The 27,217-nt window shown below is 38.6% G+C and overlaps 1 protein-coding gene across 4 annotated transcripts in view; it reads right to left on the bottom strand.

Moving 5' to 3' along the window:
- BMPR1B (bone morphogenetic protein receptor type 1B) overlaps positions 1-27,217 on the bottom strand; it is a 401,636-nt gene that overhangs the window by 11,209 nt on the left and 363,210 nt on the right. For 3 of the 4 annotated variants that reach the window (XM_064584821.1, XM_045880732.3, XM_045880728.3), the window contains 6 exons: positions 26,833-26,935; positions 26,220-26,322; positions 15,845-15,941; positions 14,655-14,793; positions 10,688-10,880; positions 9,632-9,929 (listed from right to left, as the gene is read on the bottom strand). In XM_064584821.1, the coding sequence (XP_064440891.1) occupies positions 9,632-9,929; positions 10,688-10,880; positions 14,655-14,793; positions 15,845-15,941; positions 26,220-26,322; positions 26,833-26,935 (933 nt within the window). The remainder of the gene's footprint in view (positions 1-9,631; positions 9,930-10,687; positions 10,881-14,654; positions 14,794-15,844; positions 15,942-26,219; positions 26,323-26,832; positions 26,936-27,217) is intronic. The other variant, XM_064584822.1, reaches the window with a different exon arrangement.

Here is a 27,217-nt window from a genome sequence, read left to right as displayed (position 1 = left end):
GATTAAGCAAGATGAGGCGCGTGAACGTGCAGCCAGCACACTGTGAAGCTTGTCTCAGAGATATACTGAGACACCCTCAAGAGAAACCAGCGGCACTAAGAAGAGCAAGAAACCCCAGTTTTGATGAAGAAACTATCAAACAGAAAAGGGACAAAAGGTTGGGGTGCCTGGGTGGCTCAGTCGTTAAGCATCAGCCTTCGGCTCAGGTCATGATCCCAGGGTCCTGGGATCGAGCCCCGCATCGGGCTCCCTGCTCAGTGGGGAGCCTGCTTCTCCCTCTCCCTCTGCGATCTCTCTCTCTCTGTCAAATAAATAAATACAATCTTAAAAAAAAAGAAAAGGGACCAAAAAGTCATTATTAACCAAAGTTTGTGGGGAATTGTGGATAAACCTTGCCATCTCCTGATTCCTGAGAAATTTTTTTTTCTTTTCATCACACTCATTGACTCTCATGCATTTACATGTTTTTTCTCCTCAACGAGGAAGTTACATATATCATATATCACATTTAGCAGGCTGTGTCACAGGCAATACCAAACTTTCCTAAACACTAGTGGCTTTTGGAAAGAATCTCTGGGTTTGATCTTTTTGCCTCAATTTCTAGTTTCTGAAGCATAAAATGTGTAGTGTCACTTGGGAAAATTTAAAGGATGGCAGATGTCTCTCTGCAGATCTCCAAACTGTTAACATTTACTAAAACGTAGAAAGCTTTATTCTTAGAACCATCTTAAATTCATTTCCAACTAAAATCCTCAATCTAAAGCCATTGCAACAGACGGGCCACCAGTCTTCTTATTAGGCCCCTCAGGATCTTCCAGGAGCAACTACTCTGAAGAAGCCCATTTTTTTTGTTGGTTGGTTTGTTTTTAAATAAAACTTAAAGTGTAAATTTTTAAAAATGAAAATAAATAAGCCTTAATCTATAAATGTAGGTCCTACTGTTCTGGGCTCTAAGAGGCTCATTTTCTAGGAAAAAAAAAAGTGAAATCCTAGTATTTACCAGTACTATATAACAGAAAAATGTAATTTGCATACCTACACAGTAAATGATAAGGGAAGAAAGTGAGCCAAGAAGCAGCTTAATGATAAAATGAAAAATATCAGATTTAAAAGATGCCACAAAAATTCCACCTTTAATTATCCTGCCATCTCTTCTGTAAGCACACAGTAGGCATTTCATTCATGTGTTGTAATTTATGACTTTGAATCATTAGAGGAAGACTGCAGTAGGCCTAGGCAGAGAATTCTGGGTTCCATGCCAAGAAACAAACATGGGGTGTCTTGCAGATGGAAAGAAACTGGTAGAGGGCCTAAATTATATTCCAGAACATGGACTGGGAAAGGAAACCATGAATAGTCTTAGCATGGGCCCCACAAGAGTATATTTAGGCCAAAGATACACTCTGACAACACTTGATAAAGATTTTAGGTGATTCCTTCCCACTCTTATTCTTAGCTCCTTTTGCTTTATTTGAATTTGGAAGGTCAGGAAGGGCTAACGGAATGTGTGACATGGAAACATCTACTGGAAACTGAAAGGTAATTGTTACCTGACGATACAATAAGATCTGTGATGGCCAGACTGGATAGAGTTCATCTCTAAACTTTCATGCCCTCAAACACTGAACAAACACACAATCAAGAATTTTGTTGGTCCTTCAGTTCCCCAAAACCAGTTCCTTATCCAGGCCCTGAAGCGTGGCACTACTGTCCCTCCTCTTCCTCCCTCTGCCCACCCTTGGTGTTGCCCTAGTAGTATGTGAATAAACACCTGTCTTCCCACCTGCAAGTGTAAACTCCTTGAGTCCTGAATAGCTGCCATAATCATTTGTTACAGCCCTAAATATTATCATCCCAATCCATCTCCATTTATAATGCGTTCTGCACAGCGTAGGTAAATAAGTGAAAGAAAGAAAAGGCTTGTTTACAGTAAACTTTGCTATGAATACTTGGAAGAGAAATATAAAAATCTCTGTTGTATACAGACCATAAAATGAGACATTACCAATATCTAAAAGGATAAATAGAATTTTGTTAAGCAAATTTTGTAAAAGATTACTATTAACCTAATGGCAAATGCCTTCAGTACTACATTTAAATGACAAACATGCTAATTATAAGTAATTCATATCTGATGTTATTAAGGGTCAGATCCTCCAAGACATACAGCGCCATCCCTTCTTCTCTCAGGAGGGTTTCTATACTGCAGAGTAATTAAACTGCATTTCTCTCTCAGGTTTTCAGTAACATTATCTTACCTGTTCCCAAATTAGGGCAGAGAAAAACTGAGCTTGTTCATCTTCAAGAGCAAAAATAGAAGCCAGAGATATCGAACACCGGGGCACCAAGAATAAACAAAGAAAAAGAGGCTGTAAGTAGAGTCTGATGGTGCAGAGCACATAGAAGAGGGTAGAAAGTAACCGAAGGAAAGGGTCAAGGAGGAAGAAGGAAGCAGGAAAGGTCAGGGCGCCTTCAGCTTTTCCTTGTTTCCTTTTCCACGAAGGGGCCAGAGGGGTCTCGAGACACGAGGTTCGTAAGAAAAGACGGATATTGCACAAGGAGGGCAGAGTCAGAGAAATGAACTCAAAATGCACCCAATGACCCTTGGAGCTGCAGTGGCTTGTGGTCAAATCATAAAGTCCCATAGAGCAAAGATGAGTATCAACTTCAGGATACTGGCTACTTCTGGGAGGGATAAAGGGGAATAAAATGAGGAGGAGAATGCAAAGGGTTATCTTCAACATTGTATTTCTTCAAAAAAAAAGACCAGATAAAAATAAAGCAAATTGTTAACTTTGTTCCCATTATAATTGTTACACCAGTGCCTTATTATTTGTTACATTTTTATGTATATATATTTTAATTAAATATACTACAAAGAAGAACTCAGCAGGATCAGGAACAAGAAAAATGTACATTTCAAGGTTAAGGGATAGGTTGGCAGCCTAAACTTTGAAGAACAAAAGACATCTAAAGAAAGTGGAGAAAAGTACAGAGAAGATGGGGGTTCTACCAAGGAGAAGTGAAAACATTCCATCAAAAATATGGGTGCCATATTCACCACAGAGGAAACATGATCTCTCTCCTTCCGTCCCTTGAAGAAGGATTGGAAATATTTGTGCAAAGGGCTCATGACTGAAAAACTGGGTTTAGAGAACTATGGGGGTAGGTACTTTTGCCTACTTAATACCTCCACTAGATCCCATATGGCTTTTGTCCCTGTTAATGTGAGTAGCAGTGTGATAAAGACTTAAGTAGAATTGGAAAAACATAAAAATATAATTTGAACAAAATAAACTAAACTAAGGGATGTCAGGCAAACTCCTCTCCAGAAAAAAAAAATTATTTTAGAATCTTATATTAATGGGTATTTTTCTTTATGAATTTAGGGACAGTGGGCTGGGAAAGGATTAAATAAAAATACCTATAATTTTCTGAGTAAAAAATAAACAGTAATTTGGAAGAATCAGGGAATAGGGGCAAGTCAACTAGGGAGAAAACGAGTTCTCCCTTCTGGCCTAGGATCATGACAAGACATTAAGCTCCTGTAGGAAACAAAAATCAGGAAAATGTTCTGGTAGCATAAATTTTATGACTAAACATACCCGAGTAATGCTCTCTTCAACCCTGAGTTGATGGTGTTTGTGGAACACAATGTAAGTTTGCAACTACACCACGTGGAAAAGGTACAACACATATCGAAGGTGTTAGGCAGAGAGGAACACAGCCCCTTGGGGTCCCCAGATACGCTGTGAATGACACTGAGTTCCCTCCTGGATTAGGCAGGATTAGGGGTGATAAAGTGTAATTTTATTTGAATCTCAAAATGCAGGTGCCCTCAGCTAGGATTACCTAAAGAGGCATGAAAACAAACTCCGCATTTCGGACCAGAGTCACTCGGACGACAGTGGCATGATGAAGAAGATGCCAGCATGGTGGCATGAGGGGTCAACAGCCATGAACGAAGGGCCTTCGAGTGTACACAAGGCACACACGTCAGTGGCTCTTCTCCCCGAACGGGGACACAAAGGGAGTGAGAGTTCTCACGGCAATGGCCGTAGGCAGGGGGAGGGCAGCGAGGAAGACTGGACAGTGTGAGACAAAGAGAGCCAAAGAGGAGAAGGAAATGAAAATTATACAAAGCTAAGACTTTCCTCCTCTGAAGGAGACAAGGAGGGCTTACAGAGTAGGGGATGGCAGAAGCAACGGGACCTGCTAGGAGATGGATGTTATCATGGACAGGGTTTAGAACTTGGGCACATGGTGGTCATTTTAATTTATTGTCTATAGACCGTGCAACTCCCTACCGCCTACACTCAGGTGGGCTTCCTGCAGCGTCCGCCTGGGTCTGGCTGGCCCTGCTGCCCAGAGTGGCCCGTGTGCCTCGCAGGTGTTAAAGCAACCAACAGAGGGCAGAGCAGAGCTCCTATGAATACAGAAAGGGGGAAAGCAGAGCCTCCAGCCAGAAGCCCGAGAGGCCTGGAGCATGAACCCGGGCAAAAGCATGAGACTGGAGCACAAGGCATGCCTCATACTCTCAGCCGTGATGCACCAGATGAAGCACAGGCAAAAGATGTTTATTTTGGTGGCAGAGTATAATAAAGTGGATTTTTAAAAATACAGTCTTTGTCTTAAATTGGCTTTGAGTTCGATCTTTCATGTCAATTAAACCTCCTACTTATAAATGCATAGCAGGAGTTCTTGCAAGATGTATTATGTAAAGGAAAGAGCCACCGGCTCAGCACAGAGCACTTCCCCACTGTACCATCAGCTTCAGGGAGAGTTTCACGAAAGTCACACGCAGAGCCCACCGTGGCCGTGAGCAACCAGCTGGGGATTCAAGGTGTTAGCTCCAACGAGGTGGCTCTACCTCGTTGAGCCTTGGGAGCACATGCAGGTAGCCTTGTGCTGGGTGTTGCTGGTTGTCTAAAACAGAAAGAGGAGAAGGGGAGAGAGGGAGAAGGGAGATAAAAAGGTAATAGAGAAAGAAGAGAAACAAACACCATACACCTTTAATACTCTGCAAAGCTTTTTCAAAAATAAGAACTGAACTTTAAAGAACAATGAAAGAAGGGCAGGGGACAGAAGACAGGTGAAGGCGGCCACTGGTTTGCGGGAGGCCTGAAACTGATCTCTGAAATTAACTCCCCGTGAAATATACTGAACCTTCTCTTAGGCAGACTGGAGTAACCATGAGAGACTGTCGTGAGCCTCCAGGAGAAGGGGCTGTGTATACCCCTCGGCGTTTCCGGGAGCACCTAGTAAGTGGCTGTGGAGCTGATCTGCTGCACTCGATTCTGCCCAGTCAGATGCTAACCAATGAGGAGGGTTTTCTGCTGCTCTTTCGAAAGGATTCAATGCTTCAATGATTTCTGAGAAATGGAACTCTAGAACTAAAGACCCTTCAAAAGAAGGTGCATATGGCTGCAGAAATCTTGACTGAAAGTGCTGACCCTGCCACTGATTCGCTTAGTTCTCGGGCTCTGGGGAGTCCTTTAGGCATGTCACTTTTTAAAAACACCACTAAGTACACAAACGGGAAGCAGGGCTAGTAGCCAGGGCCTGAGAAAGGGAGAAATGCAGTGCCCTCTGTGCTAGGCCTCCCCACCTCCTCTGCATTTGCACAACCCAACAATCATCATCTGGGAGATCTCTGTTGCCGATCAGTCTTTGCTATAGTTTTTCTATTTAAAATTTAATAATGGAGAAGCCCTAAACCAGGACTTGAGTTCCCCGTAAGAAAATATATGACTCTGACACTGAAGAACCAGAAGGGTTGCTTGATGTTCCAAAGTAAAAAGTGAAAAGATCTCTAAGTTCCCTTAAGGGATTTCACGGGTCATTGTTTTCTCCTTCCCAGAGAGATTTGGGGTTATGGTGGTGTCTGGTACGGCATCACCTGGATTAAATCTCTGTTGGGCAGGAAATATATCAGCACTTACATCATTTTCAAGAGAGTCCCACGAAGGGATTAAAAAAGTTAAAAAAGTTATAAAAGCAGGAAATCTCTAAAGTATAGTCCGCTCTCTCTGTGGCTCTCAACTTCTCTGGGAACCTCCCAGAAATTACTTAAAAGCCTAAGAGAACACTTACCATGTAGAGACCATGGTAAATATTCAATTCTCACAGGAAGTTCACTTACGAAGCCTGAGAACTCCACACTGGGTTAGCTTTGACCCCACTTGTAATAAGATCTCTAACTACCTCTGTGTGTGCAGTGCCCCCAAACAGGAAAATCAGGAAAAAAGCAAAAACCAAAGAAACATAAAAAGCAAGGTTTAAAAGTGAGGCTCAAAATCAAGAAGAGCAAAGTTCCTTTGAAACACAGAAAATAAAATGTGAAAAGGACCTCTGAAATTATCAAAGGCAACCTCCATTTGATGGAAGGAAACTGAGCCCCAGAATAGTAAAGTGGCCCCACAGCTACTCTTTAGCCATATGAGATCTGTGCCTCCAACAGCCACGGTTTCCCATCCGAGACAGTATCCTCAAGCTTTCCTCTCTTGATGAATGAGTCAATATATGCCAAACTGATTCTGAATTATCCTTTAAAAAATTCCCCTCCACTTCCTAGAATCAGGGTTTGCATGAAATTTGAGAGGTCATTTAGTTCATCCTCTTTACATTAAGCAGAGCTGAGTTTCAGAAATATAACACTCACTTCCTTGTTTGTTTTAAGGCCTACAGAGAAGAAAGTTCTCAATTACTTTGATATTGCCAAGATGTATCGATTCGAAACAATGTTGAAATACCTATAATGGATAATTCACTATGTCATGTCAAATGCGAAATACATTAATTAATCTGGCCTGGATCCTGCTCTCAAGATACCCAATGACGAGTAGGCAAGAGGAGGCTTGCACTAAATACTTATAATATCAGGCAGACTAGGGCCAGGAAATTATTACAGGAGTAGAGAAGATGATGTCTTTATTCCTAGCTGGGGGATGGGTAAAGGGACTTAAAGGCAGCTTTGAGACTGGATTAGGGTTCAGGGAGAAGCAAGGGCATTCTAAACTAGAGACTGTTCAGTCAAATGAAAGGCAGTAGCATACAAGGGGTACATATGGAGAAAACACAGATAACTTCAGTTTTGCAAAAGAAAGCATCTAAGTTGGAGGGTTATAGGATATAAAACTAGGAAGGTGGGTTTAATCCAGAGTGCGTAGGACCTCTGGAGCTAAGAAAAGATGCTTTTTTTCCTTCATTCTGTAGTTCACAGGGTATCATTCATCTGTCCATTATACATACTTTTGTAGCAATGCTTAAGTAATGGGCACCAAGGAAAGGCACTAGGGATGTACATTTGAGAAAAAAACATGGTACCCACCTTCATGGAGCTTAGTCTTCATTGGGAATAACAGATACGTAGGCAATGATTACTGGACAAGAGTGTGAGAAACATCATGGCAGTATGCACAGGGTCACAGGGGAGGGCAGAATTCTAACCAAAAGTCAGACTCGGAAGGGAACAATAAGAGGTATCCCAAAGGAATAAACTGTGAAGATAAGTAGTAGTTTACCTAAACAGAAGAGGAGATGCTGGGTATTCGGGTAAAGTTAAAAGCATGTTAAACATACTTAAAGGTGTGTTTAGAATATAAACTCCATTTGAACCCCCAAGCTATAGGAAACTATGAAATTATTATGCTATCCAAAATAGCAAGACAAATCTGGCAGCAGCATGGAGGGGGAAAAAAATGAAAATAAGAAAAACAAAGAGCAAGTAACTACAAAATGCTTTACTCCAGAATCTAGAAAAACGACAGAGGACCCAAACTGAACCCAGTTCCAATGGGAATGTCACAGAGACAGAATTCATTCAACTGAGCAAACCAAAAACTTAAGGAACAAACGAAATGTCAGGCACCATTTTAGAATGGATAGACCCAAACTGGGCACTAGAAAGAAAAAGCAGACCCAGCAGGAAATCTAGCAGTGAGGAAATATGTAAGAGGCACACAGAGAACAGAACCCACAGAGAAAGAAAGTGAACCTGGAATAAAGGTACATCAAGAAAACAGCAGGAAGAAAGGTTTGTGTGCTGTGGACCCTGGAATGACAAAAAGAAAGCCTTCTGGTGACAAAGACCAACGGTATCCCTCAAAAAAGCAACTCAGGAGAGAAGGGAGCAAAAGACACAAAATCACAAGATTGTGAAAGCTGATTACTCTTCGGAACTCTCAAGAACTTAAACGGAGGACAGAAGAGAGGCTGGTCGTGTGAGAAGCATCATGGGAAATTTTTTTTTTTTTTTGGTAGAGGAGACTTGAAAAAGGCTGTAGGTCAGAAAAAAGAATTCAGAAGAGAGAAAGGATTTATTCATCTTACTGGCAGGTGGTTCTTATTTCTAACCCAAATCTATAACCCAGGTCATTTGATTTTAAAGATGAGAACGTCAAATTTACCATCCTCTAAATGGTGGAGACCTTCCTGTGTCTGGGGCCTATTATTAAAGCACATCTCAGTCTTCACTTCTGGGTAAAAATGCCAATCACTTAGTCCTTTATCATGAGTTTTATTTTCCAAACGTTTAATCATCCCCATGGCTTTTCCTCTCTGTATTCTATCAAGTCTTCTTTGGTGGGGGGAAAAAAACCCACAAGAGGATGCAACAATTTAATCAAGGCTAAGCCTAGATTGAGTTTTTAAAAAGGCAGTTATAGGATGATCCCTCTACGCCAGTAGCTTGCAAACTCATTTTGTTTTGTCTTCAAAGCAAAGGAATCACTTTTTCTAATTAAGTCCTCTGCAAGATAAAACGGGCTTTTCTCATTAGAGGGAGGGTGGGCAAAAGAGAGCCCCACTCACTGGGCGTTCCCGGCGTTCCCCTCCCCACTCTGCAGAAACTACTGCCGTCACTCCAAGCAGCCCCTGGGCTCTGAAACCCCTGTTTTGTGACATACGCTGGTGTATGTGTCCAGGTGTTACATTCACTGTGTAAGTCACAGTACCGTAGTGCTGAACGCTGAGTGTGCTGTTTGTTAGTTTCTAGCATTTCGCATAGAATATCTATGCAAGTTATCTTTCTTATATCATGTAAAAAAAACATGGCCTTGGGGCGCCTGGGTGGCTTAGATGGTTGAGCGTCTGCCTTTGGCTCAGGTCATGATCCCAGGGTCCTGGGATCAAGCCCTGCATCGGGCTCTCTGTTCAGCGGGGAGCCTGCTTCTCCCTCTCCCACTCTGCCTGCTGAGTTCCTGCTCTCGCTGTGTCTCTCTCTTCAAATAAATAAATAAAATCTTAAAAAACAAAACAAAACAAAACACGGCCTTTATCACTATATAACATGTAGATCGTTACTAAAACCTCTTCCTACTTAACAAATGCTATGCAGAATGCTCACCAAATCATCCGAGACATGAGGTACATCTTTTCTAAAGAGCTCCGTGAGAGCTGCAACCTAATGTAAACTCTGCAAGCCAAGTCACTGATGAGCATAGACACCATAGGACACAAACACATGTTTGTTCAAATAAACATTTTTCTTCTTTTTCCCCTCCCAAGAAATATCATAATTAATAAAATTCCTTCTCTACAACCCTAGTAGCACTGCACTCCAGAACGTACAATCTATAAAAAGTGAGAGAAAAGAATCATACAAAGTATATTTGTTCACTTTGATACTAACCTAATAAATTTAACGGCCAGGCCCAGGTCAGCTATACAACAAGTTCCATTTTTCTTCACCAGGATGTTCTTACTTTTCAGATCTCGGTGGGCGATTGCTGGTTTGCCTTGGGTACTAAAGATTTCTGTATGTAAATGACATAAGCCACTGACAGAAGAATAGGCTAACTTCAGCATCGATTTCGTATCTAGGGTGGTGGACTTCAGGTAATCATAGAGGGAACCATTTTCATGATAGTCTGTGATTAGGTACAACTGGGTCCAGGACCCTGTCCCTTTGATATCTGCAGCAATGAACCCTAAAAGGAAGAAAGACAAAAAGGTTTGAAGCCAAGCGTGTTCTGAACACTATCAAGAATAATTCATATTCCCAAATATCGTTCTTTGTCACAGGCGTCTTTGTTTGGCATTTCATTCAGCTTTATGATTATGCCCATGACAGTATTAGATTATTAAAACCAATCAGAGGCAATCAAAACAGTAGAGGTAGAGAAACATTGAGAGTCTGTACCTGAAAACATGATCCCTTTCTTTGTAGTTGATATTTAAGTTATTTTTAAGGTCACAGTAAATAGTTCACGGCATCGTGGTTAGACATAACACTGTTTACGAAACAGGCTCTGGAATCAGGGCATACACTTTTTCCACTTGAATGATTCAGCCACATCATTGCTAACTTGAGAGAATTTTTTTTTTAAAAAAAAGACTCAATCCTGCAGAGAAAACTTTTAGAACTTTCCACAACATTGAACCATGTGTTCCTTCAAATCCCTAAGAAACCCTAAGAAATGCTGGTGCTACATGTGCATTTCCCGTCCCTGAAGAGAAAAACCGTTCGGAGAGTATTCCACTTCCAGCCCACGATCCATTCACAGAAGCGCCTTAGTCATTCCTCCTGTGAGGTCTCCCATCAGGAGCCTGTGACGTTCTTGGGCTCAGGCCAAGGAGCAAACGTCTCTATATTTCATAACAGGTCTAGACAGATGAGTTCATAGGCAGATGTGAACAGAAGCCGGAGGAAAGCCAGGGAACCCTGAACACTGCCGGACCAACTCACCCAGAATGTTCTCATGCCTCATCAACACCGTCTGATACATTTCTGTCTCTCGGAACCAGCTGGCTTCCTCTGTGGTGAAGAACACTTTCACAGCTACCTTTTCGCCACGCCACTTTCCCATCCAAACTTCCCCATAGCGACCTTTTCCAATCTGTTTCACCATCTGAATCTGCTTAGCTATAGTCCTTTGGACCTGTTAAATCCCAAAACATACTGTTAGTGTATTCGCAGCACTACAGATTTGTTTAATCTTTCTTTTTTTTCCTCCAGAGAAGACACAATTACTGCATGCAAAATATATTTAGCCAGTAGTTTTCCTTTATATAGTCACGTTACTTGTATTTATTTATTCATTTATGCTGTCCCCTTTTAAACGTATTTGAGGCTGTGGGTTCTGAATGTTTGAATTATTGTTTCCACATTAAATATTTCCTGCTACCTACTATCATTTTCGTAGGACGGGGGGAACAAAACAAAACCCTGAGTGGGTTCACAGTAATTGGCAAAATAGAGTACTTTTCACTTCCATTTCTGCAGTGGGATACTGGACATTCTGAAGGGACTCATCCACTATACATTTGATTGTGGGTAAACTACAATGAAACAAAATTGTAATGCACTGTTGGATGCACAAAGAAATAAAGGGAATCTCCCAGTTAGGAAGGGGAGGATGGAAGGAGGAGGGTGGGGAGAGGGAGGGAGGGAAGAGCTGAGACCAGAGCAGGGAACAGTAAGCATTAAAAACACACAAAAGCCAGGCTGCTATCTGGGAGAAGAAGAACACCAGCACTGGGATCCGGAATCGAAACCCTGACTTCCTTAAAAGTAGAGAAACTGAACCTGGGCTTAGCATGAAGCTGGGACCACGGAAGGATGCTAAATTTGTCCGAGATTGGTAGCATACCATGGCTCCCAGCAAAAACAAATACAAATCCTCTCCTGGGAAAATCACTGGCAGAATATTTTTCATTCCACCACTGCGGCCAGCTGCTAGATACCTTGAAGGAACTCTTGCCACCACACTAATCATGGTAAAATATAAGAAATAAAAAGCTGTAATGAATTATTGGCCTCACAAAGAAATACAGGAAATTCCCCCAAAGCAGGGAGGGAAAGGGAGGGAAGAACATGGAGGGAAAGAAGGAAGGGAGAGAGGAAAAGAAGATCCCATGGAATAAATTCCTTAAACCAAAAGGAGACAGCCACCATAAGTGAGAGTCAAGAAAAAACAATCCAAGGAGATCGACCCCTGTCAGAATACAGATACTGGGATTCTCAGCTCTAGAATGCCAAGGGACACTATGTGAAATATGTAAAGAAACCGAAGATGAAATGAAAAGAAGGAAGCAGCAAGAAATTCTTGAAAATTAAACTATGAAGTAGAACGGTTACTTGCCACAGTCAAGAAGGTAAACTGGACAGGTCGAGGGAAAAGAGCAGGTTAGATTTGGAGAGGAAATTAAGCTGAAAGAGCTCTCTGAAGAATTAGAGAGAGAGCAGCAGAACAAAGAGAGAGAAAATAGGAGAGGAAGTGGCCTCCAGGTTAAATGTCTCTTCATATACGATCTGCAGCCCATCTGCACTCACAGCAAAATATCTGAAGAACTCCATGACTGAAATGGCTACTACCAATGACAACTGACATAACTTGGGAAGTATATATAAAGAACCTAGCACAGAACTCTTATAAGATCGGTTCAGAAAACTGGAATGTACTCTTTGCAGAGATATGATTTGCATCAAGTAAAGTTGCAGTGTTTCTTTCTGTTTTTACACTTTTAAGGACCATGTACATGGATTACACTGAGTCCACCCAGATAAACCACAGTAATCTCATCTTAAGGTGAGCGAGCTGATTGGCAACCGAAAGTCCCTTTTGCCAGGTAAAATAGCAAATTCCGGGGATTAGACCGTTTTAGGGGGCCATTATTATGCCTACCACAGATGTCTACCAGCGATGGTGGGTTCTGTATTTGCATAATGGATGATTTTATTAATTCAAGAGGTCATACTAACCATTGCCAGAGCCATTAACAGCACCAATATGAGACTGAAAAGCTTTTTGGGAAAAGATAAAATCTTTTTTTTTTTTAATGTTATTTTCTAAAAAGAGGGATTGAAAAATCAAAACATTGCTGACATGCAATTAAGCCACTTAGTCTGAAGGAAGTAAGGAACAATTTAGGAGTCAAACATGCCATACAAGGAAATGTTCAGTGTATTTCCATTTCCACATGGGGGAACAGAAGCCTCAACAGCACTAAGCAGTGGAGAGCCAGATCCCCTAGTAGTTAAATCACGGACTTGAGAGGAAACTTCCCACATTTATTACAGAGATATTATATTTAATTTACAGATGTTACAAAGCATTGCTTATGTAAATCTACGGAACATTTCCTAACACAAACAGTTTTGCATTCGCTTCTTTTCTAACAATAATATATCTTCTTGTAATTTAATGAACATACTAATGGAACTGGCAATGCTTGAAAGAATAGGAACTTAATTAATCCAAAGATAAAAAGTGTCACTAAATTAGATTCAGAAATTTAAAGTGTACTTTTTTTTGAGATTTATCGTAACATCTAAGGAGGAAAACACTGGCAAACAAGTAGGTTTCTGTTCCAAGAGCATAAACATCCGATTCATTAATACTAAAAGGGATTTTCATATCTGTACTTTACTTTTTTAAAAAAATATTACAATACAGGTTTTTAAATATGAGAACTATATCTGCTGCATATTGAATTCTAAGAATAAAAAAACAATCTGATAATAAAAACTTCTATATTTAAAAAAATCTATATCCTGAGTAGTTTCAGTTTGCTCATAATGACTTGTTTTCTGTCTGGTCTATCACCTGGCGAGGACATATTAATCAAAGAGAACAATGTTTCAGTTATGCAAGATGAGTAAGTCTTAAAGATCTGCTGCACAGCCCAGTGCCTACAATTAACAGCAGCATATTCTTAAAATTTTGCTGAAAGAGTAGATCTTACGTATCTTATGTTATGTGTTCTTACACGTAAAATAAAAAAATAACAAAAAATAACATGGGCAGTAGGAAACTCTTGGAGATTAGGGATATGCTTATGGCATAAATTGTGGGTATGGTTTCATGGATATATACTTATCCCCAAACTCTTCAAGTTGTACACATCAAATATACACTTTTATACATTAAATATATATAGGTCTCCTATCTCAAAAAAGTTCTAATTCTTGACTTGAGATTTAAAAAAACAAACAAACAAATACTTTTGGTACTAAAATAAAAGGTCACCAAAACAATCAAGTAAACACGATATCCAAAGTCAGAAGCAGACAATAAAGATTAGGAAACTCAATCTTAAGCGTTTATGAAGGAAAATATTTCTCACTAAAATTGTTATTTTCCATCCCATCAATCTTTTTGCATGGTCTATAAAGGAACCAAGTGTTTTTTTCATTAAAACAAGTGCCTTGGATGCGTTACATGTTTTCTTCATGGTTGGCAGCATTGGCCATCAGAAAATTAAACCTCTCATAAATGGAAAAGCCAGGACTTCGCCCTGAAACATAAGCTCTCCAGCTGAAATGCAGTCTTCTTCCCCTGTAGAAATACTCAGATCCCAGTTGGTTGTAATACTTTTGTCTTCAAATGCCAGGCCAAGTTCGGTAATGCTATCCTTACTGAAAACAGAGGGAAGATGGTCCCACGTTTACTGTTTTCTAATCTGCTTCTTATCAGAATGTCTAAGGATCTGGATTGTAACCATACACTTACATTAAAAAACAGTCACCTTACCCCCAATATGTCAAAATGTTATCAGGAAGCCCTGCATCTGAGATCTGATGTCTAACCTACTGTGTAGAGCTTCTCTTTGTCCGCTAACCTATCTCTTTCAGTAAAATGAAACCCTGTAGTTTATTGACATTTCCTCTCAGAAGGCATTTCCTTTAAATTCGAGATATGTTCTTCTCATACCAGCAGAGGGAGGCCTGATCCACTTCCTGAGCTTTGAGACTGCTCAATTAAGTCTCTCAGGGATTCTCCAGGAGGAATGTATGTTTCATCCTGTTCTAACCCAATGCTGTACCGAGGTCTGGTTTCTTGTCTTTTATACCTAAAGATGTATAGAAGAAGATAATTCAAGATACTGAGTGGCAACAATAGGGGTAAAACACTGCAGATAAAACAGTAATCACAGCAGATTTCATTTTAGCACAAAAGAAGATAAATTTTTAGTATTTATTATCCTTAGTTATGATTTCTAAAATACAAATCATAAGTATTTTGCTAACCTATTTTTAAGTCAACTACATGTTTTTACTTGGTCTCAACCATCTATAATTCTTCTCCGTTCAATTGCCTATTTCTCAGCAGGGATTCCAATAATATTTCCATATAACTTCAATATTCATTCCCTAAAATTTTTCCCCTTAAGGTCCCTAATTAAAGATGAAAATGTGGGATTTACAAAAGACATAGCAGCTAATTCTCTCATCTCAGGTAATGTATAAAGCTATAATACAAATAAATGAAATAAATTTTAACTTAGGAACATTTTATCAATAATTATGCTTCCAATTAGAAATGAATTCACTTGAATCAACTCTTTCTTGCAGGACAGTATCATAAATGAATGCTACAAAAGGCAAATGATAAAAATTTAAAGGTCCTTGATATCTCACAAAGTAGAAAATAAGTTCTTAGGTGAACAAAAATAATTTGTAACTGTCACAACTTCAACAGTCAAGCTTATTTTATTTGAATAACTAATCTATAAATTATGTTGAAGATTTTTCCATATTAAGAGGAAACTGTTAGCTTAAGAAATAAGGGATTACTAGAGTGATTCTGGGTTCAACATGGCCATTTTTCCACTCAGAATCAAACCTTAGTAACAACTAGTTCCTGAATTCCCTAATTACCCTAAATTCCCTAAGGGTGAAGTTTACCTGGGTGACTTTGATGTCTGAAGCAGAAATGAGATAGCTATCTATTAACAAGCTTCATTAAGACAAATATTTATCAATAGTCACTGATATTATCAGGGAAATCTAAGATTTGATTAAGTCAAAGAAAGCTGTGGTGAAAAACATCAACAGGTAGAATAGTCATATGAGGCAGATATTTTAAACCCAAAATTCTACATCTACACGTTGGAAACTTACCTGAAGTAACAGAATAAAATAATAAGGACCAATAGCAAACTACAGACAGTTACAGATATAAGTAAGGCCTTGTGGTGTATAGGTCCGTCAACAAAATCTGAAATTAAAAAGAAAAGGAGCCATAATATGGAGGATATTTTCACTTAAAAATTAGGAAGCAACTCTTTCCCAAAAGTGTTGGCTAAGCCCCATATGCGAGATGTCCCAGGTCCTTTTAATCTGCCCACAGAGAAGAATATGGCATATTGCACGGTAAATATGTACACATATATTCAAAATTACAGAAGTTCAACTAGTGTGAATCATAATTCTCCTAGGCACTGTTTCAAGAGTGTGCATTTCTTCTCCTCTGGAAGGAACAGGCTTGACAAAGAATAAAAGTACAAAGTATGAACAAATGTAAATGGATCAAGGCCCCCAAAATTTAAGTAGGTGGTTCATCTTATTTCCGACCCAGTTGATGGGTTTACAGGTTTTTCTCATGTGGTTTCTGAAGTGTTCCATATCATGAGTTTGGATAAAAGCCTGATCTATATTCTTTGTACATAAAACACACAGTCATCTTATGATGGATACAAAGGAACAGGATTCCTCAAATGTTGCCAAATATAGAATATATGGATGGTGCACCATTTCAAACAAAGATGCCTTTCAAAACCACATAGCTAACTTTTCCATAAATTGCATCATGTTTTAAAACAATGGGTATGTTCTACTCAAAGAATTGTTGTATGATCCTTTTTAAAATAAATTATTAAATATTATTCATGTTGTTTTAACTCCACTTCTTGACAAAGCAGATTTATTTACAGCATGACTTCTCAAACTTCATATAAATAAGAGTAACTTGGAGAGCTGTATACAAATGCATATTTGCTGAATTCAGCCTCAGAGATTTTTATTCCAAGTATTTTATTTTTTACAATCATCCCAGGTGATTTATATGCAAAGAGTCTCTGAAACATATTTTGAGAAAACCGACCTAAAACCAGGTGCACTTATGTAGTAACAGAATTAGCAGTGTTCTTTCTTATGGGCATCATAAACCCTCAAGAAAATGATTACTGTTATTTAATTTTTAAAGGTATTACTGTAATTTATGACTTTGGTTACTATGAACAAGAAGTTTTCCAACTGTGCTGTATACTTTTAACTGCATGGCTACCTAAACATTTTGGCTGGGAACCTTATCCTACTCAGTGTAACATTTTTTTTTCACTCAAAAGTATTATATATCCCATGAATAAAAACTAAAAAGCACCAACTAATGAAATAAATAAAATCGCCACCATCTCGCTACTTAGGAAAATCACTACTAACATTTTAACATATGCCTTTGCAGTATCATTTCAATGAACAGAAAAAAAAAAGTTTATGAGCAAAATATCTCACAAGAAGGCCTTATATACACCCATGTCCATAGCAGCATTATTCACAATTTCACAATAGCTAAAACATGGAGGAAACCCAACTATCCACTGACAGATGAATGGATAAGCGAAATGTGGTATATGTATATACATACCTGGAATATTATTCAACCTTAAAAAGGAAGAAAATTCTGACATATGCTACAACACGATGAATCTGAGCACATTATATCAGGTGAAATAAGCCAGTAATAAAAAGACAAATATTGTGTATGATTCCACTTCTATGAGATATTTAGAGTAGTCAAAATCAAAAGACAAAAAGTAGAATGGTGGTTGCCAGGAGCCGAGGGAAATTAATGTTTAATGGGTATAGTTACAGCCTGCAAGATGAACAGACCTACGGAGATGGAGGAGGGTGATGGTTGTATCACTGGACTTTACACTGAAAAGTGGTTAAGATGGTAAATTTTATGGTATGTGTATTTTACCACAATAATAAAAAAAAAAAAACGATGCTCTATAACTAGATTATTTTCATTGATAATATCGTGAATATTTTCCAAAACAATAAATTTTTTCCCTACAACCTGAGTTTTAAAGACCACATAGTATATACACAGACACGTCCTAATTAGAAAGTGAGTCTTCTGATAATGTATATATATATTTTTAAAAGATTTTATTTATTTTTTGACAGAGAGAGAGACAGCGAGAGAGGGAACACAAGCAGGGGCAGTGGGAGAGGGAGAAGCAGGCTTCCTGTGGAGCAGGGAGCCCGATGCGGGACTCGATCCCAGGACCCTAGGATCATGACCTGAGCTGAAGGCAGACGCTTAACGACTGAGCCACCCAGGCGCCCCCTGATAATGTATATTTAGAAGATTGTAAGGATTTTTCTGTGATACATCCTTGCCGAAATATATAAAATTCTGTGAACACTCTTAAATGTACATCACTGCACATGTCAGTGATTATTTCCTTAATCTAGATTCTTAGAAGTAGAACTATTAGTTCAAAGAATATATATTTTAAGGCTTTTCATACATTTTGTCAAAATATCCTTTTAAAAAGATTACAACAGGGGCACCCGGGTGGCTCAGTCGTTAAGCGTCTGCCTTCGGCTCAGGTCATGATCCCAGAGTCCTGGGATCGAGCCCCACACTGGGCTCCCCGCTCAGCCAGGAGCCTGCTTCTCCCTCTCCCACTCCCCTTGCTTGTGTTCCCTCTCTCACTGTGTCTCTCTCTGTCAAATAAATAAATAAAATCTTAAAAAAAAAAAAAGATTACAACAGTTTCTATTTCACCATCAGTGTGAACATATGTTTTAATTATGTTGAAATAATTTCAGTCTTATAGAAAACCTGTAAGGATAAAGAGCTCTAATGTGCCCTTCCCAGAGATTTCCCATTTTTAAATGTTTACCATATTTGCTTTATAATTCTCTTGCTCTCTCAGTATGGATGTCTTTGTGTCTGTCCATATATATTTGTATTCATATTCATATTTATATTTATTTATATGTATGATTTGTAGATCATTTGAAGTTACAAATATAATGTCCCTACCCATAAACACTTCAGAATGCACTTCCTAAGAACAAGGACATTGTTTTTACAAAATGGTAATAAAACTATCAAAATGAGGAAATTAACATGAACATATAAACGGAAAATAAATCTTACTTTGAAATATTTGCATTTTTGTTATAAATTAAAATCCACAGATCTTTATACTAATTTCTTGTCCAAATCCTGTTATGATTAATGTGATGATTTACTCACATTTATACATTTTACATTAAAACATATGTTTAACCATTATTTATGATCTACAGTACTTGCAAGATATTAATGGAAGTAATCTGCATCCGAAAAGACTAAATAAGAGACCATTAAAGAAAAGCAGTTTTATATAAACCACCTCAGAAACACTGCGAATGGCCCAGATAAAAAGGAGTTCAGGAACTTGACCCACGAAAGGACAGGTCCAAAAAGCCCTCAGGCTTCAGTGCTCATAGAGATCATATAAAGTAGCACATGCGTGTCTGAAAAGTGTTACTTAGGAAATCTGGAAAATAATCCGCAGACTCTTAAAGAAGCCAAGATTTTTACATAATGAATTGTTTCGCAAAATTTCCCTCCATTAGGCTATAGGCAATAAAGCCCAGGTGAGCACAATCCCTCGGCCGGTGAGAGCCCAATTCACTGTGTCTATACACATGCAGGTGCACACATGCCATGGTGCATATACATGCAAACACTGTCCCTGGAAACTTCGCGTAAAACAGGTTTCCAATTTTAAGGATAACAAAGGCAAAAAGCCTGAGTCTGCAAAAAAAAAAATGCTGGATACTCAATTAAAATTACAAGAGCTAACTACTGAAGCACAACGGATGATCAGTATTTGCATACAGAACACTTTTTCATTCAAGTGATTAATTGTACTAAACCTCTCAGGCTCACTGCCTCTTTCCATGTAAGTGCAGAATACACTCTGAATTGTTAGAACACTGTATTTATTACCCATCTTATTCGATGTCTGATTTATGAGAGCAACGAGACTAGAAAGGATCTAAGGGATTCTTTCCTCAACCCTCAAGCTCTTTTTTCTTAAGGCTAGCATTACCTCCCATTTTCCTTTTCTTTGCCCCTAATCCCTGCAACCTCATCTACTGCCTCCTTGTCTTCTGTCATGAATAGGCGATCCTTATCAATAAACCCTTTGTTTCTGTTGGTCATGCTGGTCGTGTTTTAATCTGCCATTACCTGTGCTTCGAGCATTAACAATGTAAACATTCAAGTCACTGCCAGAGTCTCAGAAAGCGAACCCTTCCCGATTCCTATCAGGAAAAGAACAGCGCGCACAGTTCTGTCCTAGGGCAGCAGATCTTTACCTGCACTGTCGCTCGAGCTGCTCAAGGAAGTAGAACGGAGAACCCTCCGGGCAAGTCTGGGGCACTCTTAGAAGCAAGTAAGAATCACCGGTGGTTTCTTAACAAAACAGCATTCTGTCACTACTTGTCTCTTCTTTGATCAGTAAGCAGTTTCTAACTGTGTAAAATGTCAGGGCCTGTTTGGTTTTGTTTTGTTTTGTTTTTAATCAGGCCATAAGATGGTTCCTAATTGCAATAAGAAATGGAAGAAAAAAACTGTGTAGCTAGAAAGAATCTTGGAAATAAGATTGCCCAAAGACATCTCTGCATGTGCTCTCAATATTATAATCATGGATAAATTAGAGATATCTTTCAACTAATAGAGCACAAAGCACCTGAAAAGCATATTTTTATCAGAGGATTTTAGTCAGCAAAGAATACTGTAAAAGTAACTTACTTCCATCTTATATTGGGTTCTCTCTTATAGTAACATCTAGAAGTAAATGGACTGTAACAACAAAGACATAATTTTCTAGTTATTTTCCTGCATAAAAATATCTGGGATTATATTTCTTGGTAACACAGTTGGTTAAGACAGATTTCGTTAATGGATTTTATTATTTACTTATTTTTGTTTTTACATACAGTTGACATATTAGTTTCAGTCATTCAACAGCTCTAGACAATAAACTGTGCTCACCAGGAGAAGTGTAGTTACCATCCGCACCATACGATATTATTACAGTATTAGTGACTAAATTTCCCATGCTATGTTTTTCATAACCATGACTTATTTATTTTATAACTGGAAGTTTGTGCCTCTTAATCCCATTCAGCTATTTTGCACATCCTCCCAATCTACTCCCCTTTGGCAACCATCAGTTTGTTCTCTGTATTTATGATTCTGAGGACAGAATTTTTATATCCAGATTATTGTGTTCAGTGAGAAGAAAAAGACTATTTCTAAATTACTCTCATCTGTCTCAAATACAAAGTTACCTAGAAATAGTTAGGAGCTAAACATTCCAAGAAATGCTAGAGCTACTCTCTGGCAAGTAATTTAAGCTTAGACTCATGCATTGGTTCATACTGCCAAGGGCATAATATATGTATCAGAAGGAAAATTCTGAAACTCATCTTTGTATTCTGGACACTATTATATATTCAATCTATCTGTGTTGTGGAGAACAAGGGAGAGGTTTCATTGGTTAAATAACTGTTCCCTACAGATTTTGATTTCTAATTGGCAATATCTAAGCTAAAGAATAACATTTTGAAGCAAATCTGTAAATTCCTCTGAATATATTTTTTAACAGAGTAGGAAAATAAGATAAATTTTAACTTTGCAAGTTCTGTACTATAATTTGACTTAAACTACACTGAGATTACCATATTTCAAAACAGAATGTTATTTCTGATACATTTTCTACGAAGTATACATTTGACATATATGAGGAAATACTATATTTTAACACATAAATATATCTATTTCAAAAAATCATATAAACTTTCTTTGATTTTATAAAAGCCAAATTAGAGGATCCCATTTAATAAAGCAACAGCTTCTGTTCATTTCAACACCATTCACTTCTTTAAGCGCTCATTTAAAAAATTAAACAAAAATAAGTCATGGGGGGGAATCTCATCAATTTCTCCTGCTTACACACAATTTCAAGAGAGCATTTTACTCACAGTATCTTGGTCAAACCATCTGATGCTGAAAGTCCAGACATACATCATTCCTCCCAGCATTCTGGTGCCCTGATCAGCTCTGCAGGCAAGGAGCCAGACGCCAGGGCACCACCACTTCTCCCTATAAGCCTCTCCATCAAAACAGACATCTCTTCCGACTCTTAGCACCAGCTGCAATGTTACTTGGGCTTCCCAGATCATATTTTACTGTTTATGTGAAGGTGCTGCATTTGATCCAATAACTTTCCATATTTCCTCCTTCGAGAGAAAAAATGTTATCCTAGGATGTTCTGCTTTTCTGGTGCTGAAGGGGATAAGCAAAAGCAAAAGGAAGACCAGTATTCATCAAAGAATTTAAATGGTATTCTGGCTGCCCTTCATCTTTTTTTCAAAACAGAAGATGACAAATAAAATTTCAAGGCATAAATAAACGTTGATAAATACTTGTTGCATGGGATTGTGTATCTCTAATTTCCTGCTAAATGTACCTAAGTTTAAAAAAAAAAAGTCAGAAAATTCCGAATTAGTAGAAAAGATTTTCTTGTTTGTTTTTAATAAGGACAAATTATTTGCAGGTTTTTACCCATATACTTAGTACTTCTCTGATCTCTAGTAATGAAACCTCGCCTAAGCTATTATGGAGCATCCAGTAATACAGATGTTTTGCGATATGGTTATTCATTTACCTTTTTTGGAAGAGAAATTATATAAGGAACAAGAACAACAACAACCAAAATGGTGAGCTGGGTATTTCAGCCTGCTAGTCGTCTGAAAACATACTCTCTGCTTTCTAGTCATCTGACATACAGATTTATAATGGATCTACTATAATAATACATAATAATCTACTAGGCAATGCCGAGTACAGGGGTTCTCAAAGTGTGGTTTCTGAACCAACAGCATCAGCAACACCTGGGAACACTTGAGAAATGCAAATGACTGGGGCCCGCTCAGATATACTGAATCAAACTCTGGGTGGAGCCAGTAATCTGTGTTTTAACAAGCCCTCCTGGTGAATTCTGTTGCACCTAAAGTTTGAGAACCACTGGCTACTACAGAAGTGGGACGTAGTAAATGTTAATTTAGAAGGAAGGGAGGGGGCAGAGTGAGCCAGCATGTACCAGCACACAGGAGTGAGGGAGCAACCCTCCAATATCATAAGAGAGAAATGCTAATTTAATAAATAAAGCAAAGCAAATATAATAATCAGAAGGCTTTAAGGTAATGTTGCTTATCGATTAACTAGGTGCCATGGCTAACCATTATTTTATTGAGAGTTTCCTAACTCTTACATAAGGAAAACCATTTTTTTTTTTGGCGGGGGGGATGTCATTCAGAGCTCTCTGTGGAAGATGCCATGAGATGACAGTATTGGCCCATTTCTATCTCTACTACTTTAGCTAGGTAATCTTCACACGGTACTTAACCTCGCTGTTCCTCAGCCTGCCTGTCTGTGAAATGGAGATAATAACACAATGCCTTCCTCATCAGGTGATGAGGATTGAGTAAGTTAGTATACGTAAAGTACTTAGGAAAGAGCCACAGTAAGTAAGCACCCCATTCTCATTAGCAAATATCACAATTATGAGGATGATTGCCACAGACCCCAGGCCAGAAAATCAGCCTGGGCTCTGAGCTTTAGAGGGTTCCCCTCTGGCTCCCTCCAACCATGCCCCTTCCCATTAAGCAGTGGGTCTGCAGGACCCAGGGGATGTGTCCACCCAGAACTTCTCCCATCCCACTCTCCTCTTAAACCACTGGCCATGGCCGGTGCATATGGTGGAGGTTAAAGAGAAAAAAAAAATTTTAAAAAGCAGTTTTATGGTAGACCTGTGTTAAAAAAATGCCTGCATTCTCAGACTGCAGCCTACAGTGACTTTTACTGGACCCCAAAATGACTGCGCCAGAAGGGTGAGGTGGAATCTGCAGAGAACTCACCTAGGCACCAAAGTTCAAAGCAGTAAACCTTAATGCCACTAAATTCCACCCAAGCCTACCACCTTGTATAATTTTGGTATTTTGCACCAACCATTCCTACGTCCTCTTTCCCATACTGCTCTAAAACAAGGATTATGCTGCTGTCTTTTTAGTCAAAGCCTTTTCACTCCATTCCCTAGAGACTTATTCTACTATATTTAAAAGTCCCTACATTCTCAACCTCCTCAGAGAACATTCCCTCAGCTGTCTAGTGCTAACTAGAATATGGCTCCATCTACAGGACAATATGTGCACTACAGCCCTTTAGCAATAGGAAGAGTCCGCATTTTCCTAAACCCTACAGCAACTTCTAGGACACAGCACTTTCACTTGCATGTAAGCAACCTTTTCTCCTTGAGGGAAGAGTTCCTAAAATCTAGCACTTCTACCTTCACGTCCAACCATTTCTCACCCTCCTCCCTCCCCCATCCCCAATACATAAGCCCCTATATCAGTGCTCTTCAAAAGTGTCTATAAACAGCCAACTTTCTGCAACTGGTTCACAAGAAAATGCTTACAAAACCTGAAAGTAAACATTTAGAAGTTTACAGCAATTTGACATTAGCAGACTTCTCTTTGAACAAAGTGTTATCAAACTCACATAGTGAGGCCCAAGTGTGCTAGCTATACCCACATAAAGGTCCTTTTTCTACAGGAAGTATTACCCAAAGTGTAATGTGCCTACAAATCACTTGAGGAATACTGTTAAAAAATAAGTTTAGTAGTCTGGGGCGGGGCCAGAGATTCCACACTTATTTAATTTTTAGTTATTTATTTATTATTTATTATTTATTTGAGAGAGCGCAAGTGAGCTGGGGAGAGCAGGAGAGGGACGGGGAGAATCTTAGGCAGGCTCCACTCCCAGCACGGAGCTCCACGCCACACTCTATCTCAAACCCTGAGATCGTGACCTGAGCCAAAATCAAGTGTCACCTTAACTGAGCCATTCAGGCGCCTGGAGATTCCACATTTCTAATGAGTTCCAAGTGATACTAATGAGCAGATCTACGGACCTACTTTAAATAATGAGGCTTTTAGACAACTTAATTGAGATTTTCTCCAACCAGCCATGCTGTTTGCTATGCTTGTATGTTGCAAATGCTTCTCAAGTCCTGCAAACCAAATCTCTGCATTTACTACTGCCTCTGTTAAGAGTCACTGCTACCAAGAGGCTGTGCAACTTTGGGAAAATTAGGTAACCTTTCTGTGCTGCAATTTCCTCACCTTTAAACAAGGAATAATTCTAAGTACCTCTTAGGATTGTGGTGGGACTCAAATGAGTTAATTAATGTGATACTGAACATAATACTTGGCTTATGTTACTCATTATAATTTTTAAAAATTTTTATTCCTGTCTTAGCACTTAGGGAATTCCTGTTCATCCTTAAAGTCTTGTTCAAGTGTCACTTCTATGAAGCTCTTTTGACATCCTCCCACTCCAGGCAGAGTAAACCACTGACCCATTTATGTCCTTACTACACTTATAATTTAACTCTACTAAGATATTCCTGACCAAATATAATTTAAATATTTACATATTTCTCACATCCCAGTGGGCATGTCTTGAGAGCAGGAATTTTCTTCATCCATTTCTGTATCCCTAATGCCTACCATGCTGACTGAAAATAAAAAAGCTGTCTGTGAATGTTTTATGTGAATTATTATGAATCAATCCTTTAAAGCTTTCTGGGCTTCAGCAGAAACAAGTGTTATAAAATGTTATCATCAAAACCATGAAATGTCATTATATTTTGTTAGGAAGATTTTCTCAAGAAATAAAATCAATCATGAGAAATCATTTTAAACCACTTACATAAGACTTAAGCTTTAGGACTCTGTGACAATTCCAGTCATTTATTTTATGGTGAGAGCAAGGAAAAGAAAGGAAACATGGGAGCAGTTTTTAACAAAAAGTCTTTCAGGTTGCAGTATTTGTCTTTTTTTCCATGAGCAACACTTAAACGTATAAGTTTTGAAATTAAATTCTCTAGACATCTTTCTCATTCTATCAATACACTGACATATGATTTGACTAAAATGTAGTTGCTCCAGCACAGACAAAAAGAAATATATCCAGCAAATAATCCAATTCAGTCCTTTATTTTTTTAATGCATGTTAGCCTAACTGGCAGTTTTTGAGAGAAGTGCAACTTCTGAGTAACACTTAGAGGTAAGCATAAAACACTGTCTTCCTCCTTTATGCTCCTGAAACATACTACAAGCTCCAGGACCTCAAGGTTTTACAGGGAAGTGGGAAGAAGTTTAAGAAAAGATTCTCCAGCATGAAGCCACATATGACTACTTTTCCAAGAACGACTTGAATTATGGCATCTGGCTTCGGTCCCCTGCCCCAGCAGTGGAAAATGATACAGGTACATCATTTAGGAAAGAAAGAGCAATTCTGGTTTTTATTTTCTTTGTGCCCAAAGCTCTTCCAGCCCCAAAGCTTCCCCCTCCTTACCTCGATTTTTCAGTGGAGGCAATGTAGGGTGTAGATCTTTATTACATTCATTCCGTTCTGTGCAGCACTCAATTGATCTTCTTTGATGAGGAATGGGGGTGTCCTAAAGTTGAACCCAAAAGCTATTAGTGGGTTCCCCTAAATTTCAAAGTCACATAATCTAAAACTTTTTAAAGAACACTATTTAGAGAGCTCACTTAAAATTCTGATAATTTTTTCTCAAACATCCTGAAAATGTTATTTTCTATTAGAAAATTTCTCTTAAATTCCCATGTATTATCTTACCACAGCTTCTGCATTTCAACAAAACTACTGTTACATTTGTAATAACCAGGGCACATAGTTATAAACTGAGGAAGAAGGCTTGGATTAATGCAATTAACTAAACTGGAATCTGAGCAAGATGACCCAATGAGTCACTAAGCAAGAAATTAACATTTGATTTTGAAATGAAGGCAGAATTGGCCCAATGAGAGAATTTTCAAATTATTTTCCAACTTACTAAAAAAATCGGGCTAGTCAAAAAAAGCAATTGTTTTATCTAACTTGAAACCTGACTGTTTGAAAGCTAGCAATGAAAGGTTACAAAGTAGAATCAACTTATCTTCCTTACCCGACACTGAAAATCCGAGCCTTCTAGTCCTAGACATCCAGAAGTGACCACAGGCATCCCAGAGTCATCTTCTTCTATCATTGTGAAACAATATCCATCTGTGCTAAAGACCAAACAGGCAAAGTAAGTGTGTGTGTGTGTGTGTACGGGGAAAGGAACATGTTTATCATTTGTTTTATTACACATAAGGACAAAGCCAATGATCATTACAGGTTACAATCTGTTAAGAGAATTCCAAAACTTCCTTTTATGAAATTTGATTTAATAACCATAAAACATTTGGTAATATTTTCTCTGTCTAGAAACTTGTGAGAAAGAAGGAGCCAAACTTACCATGTAACATACGCCATTAATAATCACATATACCAATTACTAAACACCTGCT

Source organism: Mirounga angustirostris, unplaced genomic scaffold (assembly GCF_029215605.1).
Source record: "Mirounga angustirostris isolate CCGP_5_RB_7025 unplaced genomic scaffold, mMirAng1.0.hap1 SCAF_2, whole genome shotgun sequence".
Lineage (NCBI taxonomy): Eukaryota > Metazoa > Chordata > Mammalia > Carnivora > Phocidae > Mirounga > Mirounga angustirostris.
This window is presented reverse-complemented; position numbering and strand designations above follow the sequence as displayed.